Source organism: Thermobia domestica, chromosome 17, assembly GCF_964235325.1.
Source record: "Thermobia domestica chromosome 17, izTheDome1.hap1.1, whole genome shotgun sequence".
Taxonomy (NCBI): Eukaryota; Metazoa; Arthropoda; class Insecta; order Zygentoma; family Lepismatidae; genus Thermobia; species Thermobia domestica.
The window spans coordinates 158,019,526-158,036,463 of NC_137470.1; the positions used below are offsets into that span (position 1 = coordinate 158,019,526).

The 16,938-nt window shown below is 35.5% G+C and overlaps 1 protein-coding gene across 1 annotated transcript in view; it reads left to right on the forward strand.

Annotated features, from left to right (window-relative positions):
- The window catches only part of LOC145674439 (chaoptin-like), a 382,085-nt gene that overhangs the window by 283,984 nt on the left and 81,163 nt on the right, over positions 1–16,938 (forward strand). Inside the window, exon 5 of the mRNA XM_081744498.1 lies at positions 3,347–3,457. Coding sequence (XP_081600624.1) covers positions 3,347–3,457 — 111 coding nt within the window. The remainder of the gene's footprint in view (positions 1–3,346; positions 3,458–16,938) is intronic.

Sequence of the window (16,938 nt, forward strand, 5' to 3'; positions counted from 1 at the left end):
AGTTTTTTACGTCCCACGGTTATGCCGGTTAGGCTAAAGGAGACGGTGATTATGAGAAGTGAATGAAATGGTGGAATGAAGAAAGTGGGAGGAAACGGGAGAACCCCGAGAAAACCCACGCACACGGTGTTTGTCCACCACAAAGTTCACTTGGCGGGAGCAGGGTTTGAACCCGGGACCCCAAGCACCAGAGGTGAACGCTCTACTACTGAGCCACCGCCGCCCCCTGTAGTAAAATTGAGTTTGTATAATACAGACGATGTAAGGAGTTGGAAGATTTATTACAGGTTTCTAGTAGTATCCTAGACTTGGTGTAATTACCTGCACGTGTTGGTAAATACGCCACTTTGTAATACTTTTTATTATTTTACCTTGGGTACAAAATAGAAGTGAGTCGCATCACTACCACATTTTTTTCTACACGCAGAATAAGCTAATCTGCAACGCACATGTCTTGTTCTTTTTGTTTTATGAAAATTAAGGCCATAAAATACAAGACCATTAGCATGGCCTATTTACCTGCACCTGCCTTATATTTTGTAATGCCTGAATTGAGCAAATGCCTGAATCTCATTGGGAATTATGTGGGGAAGTGAGAAAAACCGACCTACACATGTACGTATAGTTTACAAATATATATTTCAAAAAAGAATTACAGGTTAGGGAAAATTATATATTGAACGACCTACAAAATTATGGCTTAAAGCTTGATATATCACAGTCTTTGTAGACCTAACGTGGCGCACAATAATTCTGGAAACTTCTAATTGAAATTAAGAAAATAAAATAAGAGCATATACTTTGAACATAATTTACAAAAACTAGGCGAGAAAAAATTGAGACGAGACGGGATAAACTTTCCAATAATCGAGGCGAGGCGATAATACTATTGCTTACTCTTGTTATATTTGAACTAGGTACTTTCTAAACGTTATTTTTTTGTATGTTTAAATCAAAGACTACACTTTTTCTTTAGATTACAGTCAGTAGCGGGTCTAGAAGTAAAAACTGGGCGGTCATCCAGAACCCAGACTATTACATGTATGTCATGATTTTATTTAGGTACCATAAACTTTCAAAAATGTATAAATAATAGCTTAAATTATTTTTGATACTCAAAAAAAGAAGAAAAACTGGAGGAGGCAGGCCCCCCGGCCTCAGGCTTGATCCGCCACTGATTACAGTGCTTATCGGCCAACACAGAACTATTTGTTTTTATTCAGTTAATACGTAGTAACGTCTTTTGAAATTCACCTAAAACAAGTAACACCGGAAGTACTAGCTGAGGCGCGTCATGCTTGATCAATATATGACGTCCAAATGGAAGTGTGGTTATATATATATATTGCAAGTCTTAATACCGCAGAAAAGTTGCGAATTGGCAAGACTAAAATTGAGTAAGAAAAATAAATAAATAAGTAAAAGAAAATCTGTTTATACGAGGTTTATTCAAAAAATATGGAACCTTTGGTTGGCAAAAGTACACTTATTGATTTAGAAATCTGAAGCGATAATCTCTTTCAGAGCAGTCTCCTTGGTAATGCACACACTTCTTCCAACGCTACCGCCATTGTTGGAGACACTTGACAACCATGCCATCGCATTCCGCATGAAAACTTCTCTTGTCCCAAATTGGGTTCCTTTTAGTGTCATTTTCAGCTTGGAAAATAACCTAAAGTCACGTGGCGCCACGTTGGGTGAGTAGGAAACCTGACGACATAGGAATGTTGTGTTTGGCGATGAAAGCCTGAATCAAATGTCCTGTGCAATGACCAAACGCCATTGCTTCTGCTCCATTGTTAGCAGCTGCGGTATAAATTTCGTGGACACTTTACTCATGCCCAAATTCTCGTTCAAAATTTGATTTAATATCACTGCTCAAGTTTTTCTGTCATTAAAAAGAACTCAAATCCGACGGCCGCTCGCTACACGTCTACACTCGGTGGCTTACTGCCATCGGCTGACGCTTTCTCTAGACTGGAAAAAATCACGACTGCGCATGAGTGTCCCTTCTACCTCTACAATGAAGAAAGTATCCCACGCTTCATTGGTTTACGTGGGAAAAAAATAAGGTTCGATACTTTTTGAACACACCTCGTATGTTTTGGTCACAAAACTGTTCTAAAATTTTTCGGAAATTTGGAAAATAAAATCACACTTTTATGATAATTTTTTAAGATTCTTAAATTAACCTTTTCTCGAATGTAATAGTTCCAATTCTTATGCATTAGAACAACAGACAATGTGTCTGATGAAGGCAGATATCATTTGCCGAAACTGTAACGCTATTATTTTTTTTCTTAGTTAATATATGCTTTGGTCAGAATTTGTCTTCTGTTGAACATAGAAAGTAATGTTTAAATATTAGTTAAATCCATCAACATCTTCCGATCGCGCGTTTCCTTCAAAGTTAATGACAATTGGGAAACAATTTAGAAATAAAGATACGTCACAGTTCAAGAGGAAGAATACTAATAACTTATATGTTTTTCTTGTTTTTTGGATGGTCTTTATTGAATACAAGCTTAAATGTTTAAAAGCAAATTATTTTAGATCATTAGTAAGATTTAAAAAATCGTAGAAACGTGAATTTCTCCAAATTTCGGCAAATTTTAGAGCATATTTTGACCGTATTATATAAAGCTTATTTCTTTTGTTCTTTTACTTCATTTTAGTCTCCCTAATTTGCAAATTTTCCGCAGTATTACAACTTGAAAATAATATGTTTTTTTTTCGGTCCACGCTGAGAAAAATTCGTTCTCCGGACTACGGTATATCGTATAGATATACGGAATCCTCTTGCTTACTAAAGAAATCAGTATGGAGCATTCGTTATCCATATGCTACATACGCACTGCGCTTAGATGTTACATCATGCCGTTGCAGGATGTTTGATATCTAAAAGTTTTCCTTATGTTACATAAATAATGTATGTTACCTTCGTCAGCTATATGTTCTTTACGTCCATTTGTATGTTATATCCTCACCGCCTATAATGTTTAATACGCAAAGCACGTACAGATGGAACACTTATACAGAAAGTACTATAAAACATGCGTTCTCAGTTACACATTTGTTGTACGTTAAGTCCAAAAACTATAGCATTTACAAATGTAACAGGATTTTACATACGCCGCATATATTTTTTTTTCTCAGTGTACCCTAACATACAGTGGTTCAAGGTAATACTCTAAAGTTTGCTGTCTAGTGTTAACTTTATTTTACTGAAACATCTCCTTTCATTTAAAAGTTGTAATGTACTGGTATTGAAATATATATCATGTATCTATTTGAAGAAAGAAAAAAAAAGATAAATAATTTTTGAATTTCTTTTTCTATTTTTCAGCTCTATGACAACTGCCTTAAGATCTTTGGATATAAGCTACAATGAGTTAGACCAAATTCCGTTTGAAGCACTAAGGCCTCTGAAAGCTTTAGACTGGTTAAATTTACACAGGTGAGTTGAAAGCGTATTAATTATGTAAATCAATTATGTAAAGTAATCGTTTCAGAGGAATGTAGAATTGGGAAAAACACTGACTTTTCAAAATCCAATATACCAATATGGGTCTTCTTTGATCAACTCCAGGCTACACGCCCACCAAGGTAAACACACTGTAACGTTAAACATTTTTTTTTTTTTTTTTTTTTAGAAAATCGTTGCCATTGCATTTGTAATAAGATCTAATTTATCTCAAAGGTTTCCGTGAAATTTTGAGTCAATGTAGGTCCACGTTTTAGTCACCTCATGCACCTACAGGCTATCAATCCTGTAAAGCTGGTGCACTAGCTACGTTCTTTAATATGATCAATGTGATACGAGGGAAGTCCAATAAGTTATCTACCTAGACAGGAAGGGATAGGCGGAGCATAATAACGCCTTATACACACACCAAAGCTTACTTCCTGTTTCGCAGAATGCCTTATCAATGTGGAACGTTGCCAAGTTTAACCATTCCTGCTTCGCTGAATCGAGTGTAAAGTTTTGGTAGCACCTCAATATTATTTGGCGAAAAGAACAAAACACCACAATAAATCTAAATAAGTGCAGCTCGCAATAGAGACTAGTCGCACAAGTGCCATCATGATTTAGTGCTACAAGAACAAATTAAAAACACACAGACACATAAATAAAAAGAAATCATTTGTATTTAATAATAATGGCATGAACCTTAATAAATGTGGTATTCAAATGCCACTCTTAATATCACCTTATCTTCACTGGATTGTAATTTCAATTACCCAAATGAATACAATGAGATACTGCATTAAAGTATGGAGTAAGGACAACTCCGCCACTAGAGGTTTGCACTGGCTCGGGCTAAACCCACGGGCAGGACTCGGGCCTACAAAGCATATATTACTTCGAGCCCGAGCTAGGCTCGGGTCGTAAGTTTCTAAATATAAAACCAAATTTCTCGGGCTTTATCAGACCTACCTTTGTAAATATAATGTACAACGATATTTGTTGGACCTTTCTTTCTGACTGGTGCACTGTTCGCCTTTTCCCTTTTCGCGTTATGGCCTCTAGCAATGAAATTTGCATGTAAAACCTGTTTCCATCTTCATGTAAAGAGGAACGGGAAATCTTGACGTGCATTTTCTCGTTTTTCTTTACGAACTTTATGTTGGAAGGCTTGCAAATACAATTCATAAATACAATTTGATTTGTTCATTTATATAACGAACTAAGTACAGTTATTACAAGAACTAAAGAACGTTTATACAAGATGCTACTTATCTTCCATATGTATACAACACGCAACAGCATCTAACGAGGGAAGGGTCCAAATGGGGCACTCGAGTTGCCTAAAGATATGTATCAGATATGAAAGAGAGTGTGAAACTATGTTGATATGCAAATTTATAGCGGCTGAGGGCATCATGGAAAAGCAGAAGAGCCGGAAAAAATATGGCCGACCGTAGGGCCCAGCAACACAGAAAGCTAAGGAATCACTCGTTCTGAATGGCTACAGAAATTAAGGTCAAGTGGTTAGTAGTAGATACATGATAAGATCCGTATACATCTGTTGTATCTGTAATTTACATCCTGGCCGCCATATTGAAAGTGGCCATCTTGAATTAGGGTTCACAGTATAAAAGAGGAAGTGGGTCATGTGGCATATGAAATACCACTAAAATTTTGCCAGGAATACATTGGTGTTAACCTATCTGTAGTAAGTGTTGTGAGTGGAGAAGTAACATGCAAGAAGGGCGCATATAAACTGTGTGATATAGACTCACTAGTATGACGCTAAAGCTAGCGCTTGAAGAACTCTAGTTTGTATACAGGCCAAGTGTGTTTACATGCAGAATAGTTGCGAGTAAGGAAAAAATACTCATTGACGACAGAGAAAGAAGAGACCAAACGTGAGTCCGTGCCACGTACTGTGTGTCCAGTTTGAAGACAGAAAATACGCGAAAAAGCTCATTAGCTAGTATCTGCGTTATTAGTGAAGTAGTCAAGTAAGATAGTGTGGTTGGTAGGAAGGTTAATGTGCCCTTGGTCGGTGAATGACAACATATATTCTAATTCATCATATAGAAAAGTTATTTCTTCTTGTGGGCATAAATATGAATCACCAGGTAGTTGTGGCGTTATTAGTGCGTGAGTTTGGGACGTGCAACAATAATCCCTGTGAAGAAGATCAGAAATGTAGTTATTAGTGAATATTGATACAGTGGTCGAAGAATATCAAACGTTACAGATAGATGATAGCGTGTCAGGTGAGAACAGCTCTTGTGTTTTCATCACACTCTTATACATACTCTTCACATCAACTGTCCTTCATAGATTGGTATGTGCCTTATCAGTATACTTACTTATGTGATGAAATGTGTTATTTTCTTTGAGAAGAACTAAGCCGTAATTGTACCTGTAATCCCCAGCTCTTCTTTGTGTCGGCTGTTTTAATGTCACAACTATCCATTTTTTAGACTGCAATATTACCAGCTCTTTGCACGTGCAAATGCTCTTTGTAATCTCTTTCTAGATGTGCATCATGTGCCAACATTATTCTGACAGATTATTCTGCAGTTTGTTCCAATATCCCGTCACGACTTTCTTGCAGGTTACTTCTCAAGTCGCAATAGAGTTACTGCAGAAAGGCCACTCAATATGGCAGCCAGGATGTAAATTATAGGTATAGCAGGTCTTATCATGCATCTAATACTAAACACTTGACCTTAATTTCTGTAGCCATTCAGAACGAGTGATTCCTTAGCTTTCTGTGTTACTGCGCCCTACGGTCGGCCATATTTCTTACGGCTGTCCTGCTTTTCCATGTTGCCCTCAGCCGCTATAAATTTGCACATGTACATAGTTTTACACCCTCTTTCATGACTGATACATGTCGTTCGGCAACTCAAGTGCCCCATTCGGACCCTTCCCTGGTAAGTATTGCATTAGAGAAATCTGTTTACTACTCATTCTACATTTCTAAGTACGCAGGCGAATGTTTAATTGTCTTCACTTAGAAGGACTTGCTGGTGTCATGCAGCAAGTCCTTCTAAAAGATACAGTCATTTTACATACTAACACACTTGCACTTACACGCTTTCGAGTGATGAACTCAGTACTGATTGGGAACTTTCACTCATCAGACTCAGCATGAAGCTGCAAGAGCAACATATAGATCTTTAAATGAGACATCTAGTCGGAAACCTGTTCTCTGATTGGCTCCTAACAGCCAATCATGTTATGCATACAAATGATGTAATTACATGAATATAAACATTAATTATTATGCCTTTTCAATAATTTATCCCACTGACAAGAGCGGACTGGCCCTATCTGGCTACCGGCAAACACAACATTATAAAGAAGAAAGTATATATTTCTAGGAAAAATGTTTTGTTTGGAAATTTAACCATAATCGCTAAAGTCAGACAGATGCTTTCAACATCTTCTAGTGTTAGATTGTTTAAAATTTTTCTGTGTACACTATTTTAAAAAATCAAAGAATGGTTACTTTGATTATAATGTATAAAATATGGTTAAGATGTATAAGAATAATAAGTTGTTTTGATAATTGGATATACCGGTACTTATTATTGATATATCTATACATTTATTATTATGTGTTGGGTATGCTACCTTATTGAGGCTTTGATGTTTGCAGTACGTGGATTTAAAATAATAGGTTGTACAAAATGTACCTATAAACTATTAATAAGGAAACAAGAATCATTTATGAAAGTCAATTTTTCTGACTTTGGTTTTTATGAGCATAGATTCGCAACTGTGCATCCAGTTAAGCAAATCAGAGTATCACAGTGGATGATTAATTTCATTTTTTTTAAAATTATTTTAACGTATTAACGTTGTTCAATTTTCATTTTAAAAATACTTTATTTTATATTACAAACGTTCTGCATTTGCTGTAGGCAGGGTGGTTCCTGAGGTTCCAAACTCCCATCCCCGAAATCCCGACTTTTTTGTAAATTTTCTCTAATTTTAGGGACAGTATTACAAATTTTAACAAAATTTGTCACCATATTGAATTTGGACACCTCTACCCCTGAAATGAATTCCTGCTTACGTCCCTGGACATAAGTATTAAGCAAGTTGAATAAACACATAAGAAGGGAAACTCATTTGGTAGGATAAGGTTTGGAGGGTCAGCTCCCCATTCCTCTTCCCGGCTACCCCTGTATGTATCGCTATTATAAGTTACTTGTTGTTTCCATTTAAAAAAATAATGTTAACTTTACCAATAAATCTATCCTCCCTTTGAGTTGTGGAAAAGTTTATTCTCTTTTTTTCCCCTACCTAAGTATAGTCGTACACTTTTTGCTTGCAATTTTTTGCACTAATGAACATTGAGCTCAGACTGTTTGATGATTGGGAAGTTTCGTGAGTCGGAGTTTCTGCAAAAATGTTTTCTTTACGCAATAAATCAAACATTATTATGAGAACTATCATTTTAATTTGACCTTTTTCTTTATACATAAGTAGTAAGCATCGGCAAAGATTTTTTTTCACCCTTCAAAACTTTTCTCCATTCCTGATTTTGGTTCAGTTGATTTCGAGAAATTGCAATTCTATTTCTGTAGACAGAATAAACGATTGTCATCGAGGTTAAAATAAATAAATAAATAAAGTACATGTAAGGTGGATAGTGTTAAAAATGACTCTACTGCTTTTATATACAAGGAAGGGAAATAAATAAATCTGTTAAGGGAAATGAAAAATTACAAAGTAAATTTGAGAGAGCGGAAGCTGATTCGAAGCAAGCTGTATATTTGCTAAAGCAGGGCTACCAATATATGAACATTATTGTAAGACAAAACAGGAATTCCCGTTTTGCCTTACGATAACAAATCATTAAGTACCAATTATTGATTTACGTTTCCTGTGATAAGAATCATAAGGCAAAACGGGAAAAGGCGATTAGTGAAGAACATTGTTTCTGGAGAACTTTTAAAGCACAACTGCAAAATTAAACCTATAATTGTTGTAAATAAAAAAAAAAACATTTTGCGAAGAATATTTCTGTAATGATGTAATGCACTTGAACAGCATGTGTGTAACGAAGCCGTTAAAGATGCCGTTTGAGAGTAGTGATGGGTAAATTCCCGGTAATATATTTTTTGGGAATATTCCCGGGATGATTCCCAAAATAGGATTTTTTCCGGGAATCTATGTACAATCACAACGAAAATTGCATTCTATTACTAGATTATGATTTCAAAGTTAAATTCGCTTTTTTTTATCACAGTATATTATTACAGTTGTCTCCAGAGGATTCTTTAAAATGTATATTCTGAACGGTACTATTTTACTTTATTAATATTTTATTATATTTAGAGAATACGCATAAATGTATATTTACTTACAATGTGTTCAATGGAAGTAAATATGTGGAAAATAATATAGCAAGTCCTCATATTTTTATACCGCTAAACAGTTTAAATTTATAAGTAAGTGGATTTCCTAAACTTGTCCCTGCTACTGATATTATAAACATATTAAATTTTTAAACGTTATAAACAAATTAGATTGGGTAACTGCCAGAAGATACATGTGTCACCAATTTATCAACTTTTGCGCATACATATTTATGTTCACAAAATTTGCAAGATACTGACTTATCTTTATAATTTAGCACGTAACATTGTCACACACACGACCTTTCTTCATACCTATTTCTCGAAAGTTCATGCGTTAATTCGCATGTAAGAGAAGTCCGAGTACCTCTTCAGAAATCCGAGTCAGAGACAGGAGACAGACCGACGTCTATTACTAACGGTGCTTCGGGGTGTATTAATAGTACTTCATCTCTATTTCTACAGAATTTCTACATTACTTTACAAACTGGTTCCTTTTCATCATTTGTAAGTTAGTACTTTGCTACTTTTAGTGCAAATTGAAATGGAACTTAAACAGTCATATTATTAGTTATATAAAGTATAGTCAATAAATATTATTCTTTTAACCTCCAAATCATTTAAAGCCTAGAAGTAAATCATAATAAATGAAAATAAATTAATTAGTCATACGGTTCTTATAATTTGGAAGATAAAATAAAGAAATGGAAATAAATTCCTTCCCGAGAATTTATATGCCAGGGAAAAACCCGGGAATATTCCAATTTTGTATTTTCCTTCCCAACGGGAATATTCCCACTGCCTATTACTATTTGGGAGATCTACACTGGATTTTAGTTTAAAAAGAAATACTGTAGAATAATCTTACAAGCGTAAATTAATCACAAACTCGAGATGCAAACCCTCGGGGGTCTACCGGGATCAGAATCACCATAAAAGCTTCGTAACTCAACGTGCATTTGTACAAGTTCTCAACCAAACTCTACTTGTTTAACAGGGAAATGATTGGCGTAGCATGAAAATTTGATCTTTCATTCATCTGTACTCTTTTTTGTTTCTTATAGATATGTTCTAACTTGTGAAAATGTAGGTGGAAATGTTTTACAATTATTTATCATCTTTTTGGGTGCAGAACAATAACCGTTCAATACTACATAGACGAATTGGCTTCTGGTATTGAACTCCTCCCTTTACCGAGCGAAACAGCTTCAGTGTAGAGCTTTGGATTCGTATTCGGCTTTGATTCCTGCTGCCGACCATCCTGACTGGGATTTTCCAAGGTTTCCTCAGTTGCACAAGGAAAATACTGAGATGGTGCCTACTAAACAGGTCGATATCTTCCCAAATCTTTTTTCCATTGTTATTATCGTTGTTGTTAGATATTCATTATAAAATAGCCCCTGAGCTGTATCTGTTGATTGTTAAATAAATTTTTAAAAAATGTTAAGTAGAAAAAACATTTCTGGGTGTGCGCCTGTCACAAATGTTCATAAAAAATGAGCCTGTAATAGTAATAATCAATTTACTTCATTCAATACGTGATGTTGAAGCGCTACTGTTTTTCTGCACCGGGGTTTTAGGGGTGTGTGTGTATGTGTGTGTCGTTTTTATATGCGCTGTTTTTATAGCGCCATAAAAATGTGTTTCCCTGAAGTGAATATTTAATAAGAGCCATCTCTGCTCGTAAAGTTCGTCTTTGGGTATATACACGTCTCAATAGCTGTTGAACTTCTATGGATAAATTTCCCTTTCATTCACAGTTTTGTAATATCGGGAGCGACGAAGAATTATTAGTTGAGAAAAGGTGCTGTGCGTTAGTTGAGATCAGATGAAACAGAAATGGTTTCTCCTTATTAAACGTAAGATGACTTCAGTCGTACAAAATCATGCTCTTTTGTCAGCAAAAGGCAAGCATGATATGCTGATTTTATTCTGTTTCTTTATATGTTTAACATGTATTTCATCTCGTTTCTGTCAACTGTCAGAAATAGTAAGACCATTATTTCCATCAGGGTTTCCCAACCGGTGTGTCGTAACACACTGATGTATCCCACAGCTCCATGTGGTGCGTCTAAAAATTTTAGGATTCACCAGTTGAGAGTGATCCAAGAGCATCGCCAAAACGAACTAAAAAGAAATATATTACCATTTTACAACCTCCGGTATTTGCACAATCATTTTTGAGAGACTGTTTGGAAGTACTTGTTCACTCTCCACATACCTCTCTAAGAATTGGTGTGCAAGTACTGGAGCATTCTTAAACATGGATATTTCACGTTTTTGGCATCCTATAACTCCTAAACTATCCACTTTTTAGTACAGATCCATATAAACTTTTTTCTTATTTTGATGTGAGAAACCTGTTCCCAGAATATTGTAACAGATTTTTGTAAGATTCATATATATATATATATATATATATATATATATATATATATATATATATATATATATATAATTCATTAATACTATATAGGTAATGATCTTAAGAGGTGGACACTGTATTCCCCTTCTCCCGAACATTCGGCTGTTATGCTTGGCAATCCTATAGCATATCCATCGAAGGTGTTTCAGAAGTATAGAAATTTTCATAAAACTATAAAGGTTTCCTGAATCAGTTTCAGTGTGACAATGGTTGCATAGACTACAGTTGTACTATGTGGCTACTTGCAAAAACTCTCCTATTATACGAAACCATAATTTTTCCTATTTTGACATTTTAGTCCCTGGCTATTTGTAGCGTTTACAAAGCGTTTTTATTGCTCATGCATACGCTTGGAATATGCTGACCACGTATTTAAGTCTGGATGGCTAATCCCAAACGTGAAAGCAATAAAAAACGTAGAGAAAACGTCAGCTCGAGCGTATTTAGTGCGTTTCGGAACAATAGACCGCTTGCTGTTTAAAAGGTGTCAAAAGGAAGGAAGAAAAGGAAAGACGTGTTGGGGATTTTAGCACGGGGATTTTAGCACGAAACAGATGCTTTGAAGGTGCTTTATGCAGAGTACTGGAACTCTGCTATTATAGACCTGGACTTGGCAAAAAAGACCTGGAAACCCTGACTGGCTCACAGTATGATTTATATCTCTGGCGAAAGTAAAGTTACAAAATAGCCACATTGGCCGCGTTCGCTCTAGGGGGGTAACGCTTCGAAAACGCATTCTCAAATAGCCACAGACTTAAGGAAGTGATTAACAATACAATCCTTCAACTAAAACTGTAAAGAAAGAAAGAAAAAGAATCATTCTGATAGTGGTTTTCGGCAAACAGAATGACGTACGAAAGGAGGGAGGGAGAGAGAAAACCAGTCTGTTGTTTGTACAGTCAGCGACAAGAGTTCTTTCCGTTTTCTAATATTTATTTTGGGAAAATCCGTGGTAGGACTGAAACGTACAAAAAATTACATTCTTTTTAATTTATTGAAAACTGTACCCAAATTTTCTTCCATTCTGAAATTATTTGCGAAACTAATTTCATTTAAAGGGAAGAACTTTTGTCGATGGCTGTACGTGCAAGAAGCACGAGTCCTATCGCGCTGTTGACAAACTTAATTGACAATGGTCAATCGGAAAATAAAACGTGATATTTGTGAAACTGAACAGTCATTTTATTTAGATGGATCTATAAAAAAAAATATTTAAAATTTCAACATTGTACGTGCAGTAGTTCCTGAAATATTCATGACTAAAGTTTGTGCGCTTTTAGATAGGGACATATTCATAAGGAACGGACATGAACGTGTCATTCGAACACCTGAATCAAACCTAGTCCATTCGATAAACATACAAATGATATGTTCATGTACCGGTGAAAAAAAAATGTGTCATGGACAACAGAATAAGTCCCTGGGACCCACTAACCTTGTTGGTACAAAGAAAATAATAGACTCGCAGTGAAATAGCTATTGTATCAACGCTGTTCATTGGAAAGTTATGGTTTATAGTGAATTCTCTTCAGCATAAAGCAAGCTTTCAAGATGCTATGCATTGGGGCCCACAACGTACTTGAAAACAGTGAAAATCGGAGTAATATTAGGGAAATTCCCCTCAAAAGACCCTCCCATCAAATTTGGCCCCTCTGGAGTGGCCCCGGGTAAAAACACAATCCAAATGTATCTCGAAAAATACTATAGGAGATAAAAAAAATGAGTGTACTAATTGTTCTTTTGATAGACAGAATAGGTATGAGGGAAAAGGTCGTATACCAATACGCTCTGTACATAGAAAACCGAACCTGTAACTTGATCTATGAAGAGAACAAAATAGAAAAGTATAAACGCATTACTATTTGTCTTCATATCAAGATTTGTACCATATTCTGTGTAAAGTGAAACAAGCGTTTTAAACAGCAACTGTGCTACAGTTGTATTGGGATAAACCCACGTTATCCACCAATAACCTCACCCATGCCCTTTTGTTCTCTAGTCCATTTTTACTGTGTCATACTATACCTCCTCCCTTATTTTAAGGACATATTTCCTATCCGTATACTTCATAGTATTTCTCAAGGTATATTTTAATTGTGTACTCCTACCAGTGTGAGACTTACCAGGGACGATAAGGGGGAAAATCCTCATCTGAAGAATCGGATGCCTCTCATAAGGTTTGAACTTCCCCATGTTAAATTTCTCGGATATGCGCTTTATCCCCCCTTAAAATGTCCTTTAATTTGCACACTGACTCCTACTGGCTCCGATGTCGCTTCAGAGGATGAACAACTTCACAATAGATCTATTTTGGAAGATATTTTTGCGACTTATCCCCAATTTCCCTCTACACATGTCACGGAACAATATGCGCCATAACTATTGAAACGCTTGCTTCATTTTACAAAGAATGTGGTGCAATTCTTGATATCATGATATATATTACTGTGTTTATATTTTTTATCTTATGTTTTCTTTATAGGTCAGGTCATAGGTTCAGTTTTGTTCGTACATAGCGTATTGGTATACAATCTTTCCCCTAATACCTATTTCGTGTATTCAAACAAACCTTTTTACACTCATTTCTTATCCATTATAGTATTTTTCGAGGTACGTTTGGATTGTGTGCTTTTACGGGGGACAAAGTTGATGGGGGGGGGGATTTCAAAAGGGAATCTTCCCAACATTTCCCCTGTTCAAGTACTTTATGGGCTCAATACATAGCACCTCTGGAAAGCTTATTTCATGCTGAAGAGAATGAACTATAAACCATGAATCTCTAATGAACAGTGTTGATGCAATAGCTATTTCACTGCTACTCTACGATTTTCTTTATATTAATAGGGTTAATGGGCTCCAGGGGCTTACTCGGTTGTACAGCATCTTTTTTTTTTTGTGCATGAACGTACCTTTCTTATGTTTATCGAATGGACTATTTTTGACTCGGATGTCCGGATGACACGTTCTTGTCCGTTCCTTGTCAGAGCCATCGCGGGGTTAGACATCACCTTATGTCTATGCAACCCACACAATTTTGTCGCTTGAGAGGTTGCGTGACAGCCAGGTGTTGTTTACAAACTTCTTCCCATGGCAATATATGGAAACAGATTTTTGACTGTCCATTCATTTCTTGGGATCAAAATCTTTTTTTCATTTTAACGTCCCACTATTATGCTCGTTAGGCTAGCCTGCCTTACTAAAAATAATACAAAATTTACCATTTGTCTTTTGCTTGCTTATTCATAAGTGAGAGGAGATAATAAAACGCAACTTACCACAATCATAGATAATGCTATTCTACAACAGAAAATATGGCCCTCAAGAATTTCCAGTGTTGCCATCCATAGAAATTACAGTGTTGCCAAAATAACAATTCCCCTAAAATCTAAGTTAAAACAGTCACTAGAGGAACGAACTCAACTGCATTTGATTACATATTATGTTGTTTTGGCTTGCTCGGAACTACTTTTTAAATAACGTTATTATTTAATTTTAATAACTGTATGTTAAAACTATTTTGTTTATTAGAAACTAAATACAACTCTTATTTTTTTTAAAAAAAGTAGTTCACAGCAAACCTAAACAACATTATACATAATCAAATACAGTGAAGTTCGTTCCCCTAGTCGCTGCCTTAACTTAGATTTTAGGGGAATTGTCATTCTGGCAACACTGTAATTTCTATGGATGGCAACACTGAAAATTATTCAAGTTCATATTTTCTATTGTAGAATAACATTATCTACGATTGTGGTAAGTTGCATTTTATTATCTCCTTTCACTTATGAATAAGCAAACAAAAGACAAATGGTAAATTTTGTATTATTTTTAGTGAGGCAGGCTCTTAAGGCAAGTGAATGATGGAAGAATCGTGAAATGAAAAAGTGGGAGGAACGAAAGTACTGCGAAAAAATCCACGAACACGATTTTGTCCACCACAAACTTAATTGGCCCAGGATGGAACCAGGTAATTAACCCTCCAATGGTTTTCCAGACACTCTCTCTGCAGTGAACAATGAACCACGCAAATGACTCTTCCAAATTCCTGGTTTTCATGCCTCAAAACAATCGGCTTCTTTTTACCAAAGTGAAGTTGCACTTGGAAACGTGCACTATAGTTGAAGAGATTGATTTTTTGCAATACAATTTATTTTTGTATTTCCAAATGTACAGTACTTATTTGCATGCGAAGTGACAGTCCGTAGGTGCTACATATGAAAAATCATTGAGCGCGATTGGAGTAGGTTAAATTTTTTCGTGGCACTTGCGGATAAGCTGCGCCGCGAATCATCCGGTCGCGGATAGTTGTGGCTTTACTGTATGTCGTTCGTAGTCAATTTTATGTTTTATACGTTGAGTTCTGCTGGACTAGATTGTTTTAAACGCTTAAAACAAAAAAAAAAAAAAAACTGTTAATAAGTAGATAGTATGTATAGTAATTTAGCTTCTCTTCACAGTGACACACGCAGCTCTAACGGTGACACACATATATATTCCCAACAGAGACATGTATACTACTTACAAATAAATAAATAAATAAATAAATAAATAAATAAATAGATAAATAAATAAATTATTTAATGAAATAAAACCACATGTATTACAAGAACTAAGGAGGCCACATTATGAAAACTTCAAATTCTGTGTGCAGTCGAGATAAAACAAGATTTTTTGCCCGTTCGTAACACTTTGCGTGGAGTCTCACAAATAACAAACCTTTCTCAATTTATGGTGACAAGTTATTTTCTGTAGATGGCTACTCTGATTAAGTAGGAAAGTGCCTCGAAGGACGAACACGCGGGGGTAGAGGACGAGAAAGAACGAGAGATGTGTAGAAACTCCAGGAACAATGGTAATTCTTCTTGTCCCGAAGATACGCAAGGGACTTCCTTGTTAGATCTCAAAATAGGAGACAAGACTTCGTCTAATTTAACCAGAAAAATGCAGATCTACAGAAGCTCATTTCGTTAGAGTTAACTTGGAGAAAAGTTTTCTTTCTTTCTGTTTTTTTTTTTTTTTAACGTTTGAAATGGCATTACGACAATAAACTAGCTTGTCAGTTATTTTGAAGAATACATTTCCTGCTTTGCCATGAGGTTATCTAATATAAATATTTCTGGAGAATAAAGTTGTTCGTTGCAATTTAGTAACTTTTTTATTCTTTAAGTAAGTAAGAAACAGTTAAAAAAATATAGTTTTGTTGTTTATTCTTATTTACGTAAGTTATTAAAAGTTTGCCAGAACTAATTCTAAAACGTTAATTCAGAAGTTTTTCTAGTTTGAAGGGCACTTTTTTTTTTTTTGCCTGAGAATATGCATTTCTTATAATGTTGTTTCAAGAGTTGAAGTAGATGAGAAATTGAATCTTTGTAGTAGTATGTTACCTATAATATGTACGTAGTAAGTTCACCAGTTGGTCGCACTTTTCTCTGATTGACTGAGGGACGTCACGTGACCTGATCATGTGGTATAGCATCATAGGGGTAAACACCCTTATGCTTTTGGCAAGGGTACCTTGACCCATACCCTAAATTAATACTTCAATGTGAAATATGATGAACAATTCTAAGTAAGTAATAATATCTGCCAAAAGCACTAACTTCTCATTAAAAATAGCATTTGTTATCAATTTAGGCAATTTATCATGGCGTTACCAAATACCTTAGTTGGCTGGAGGTTACCAT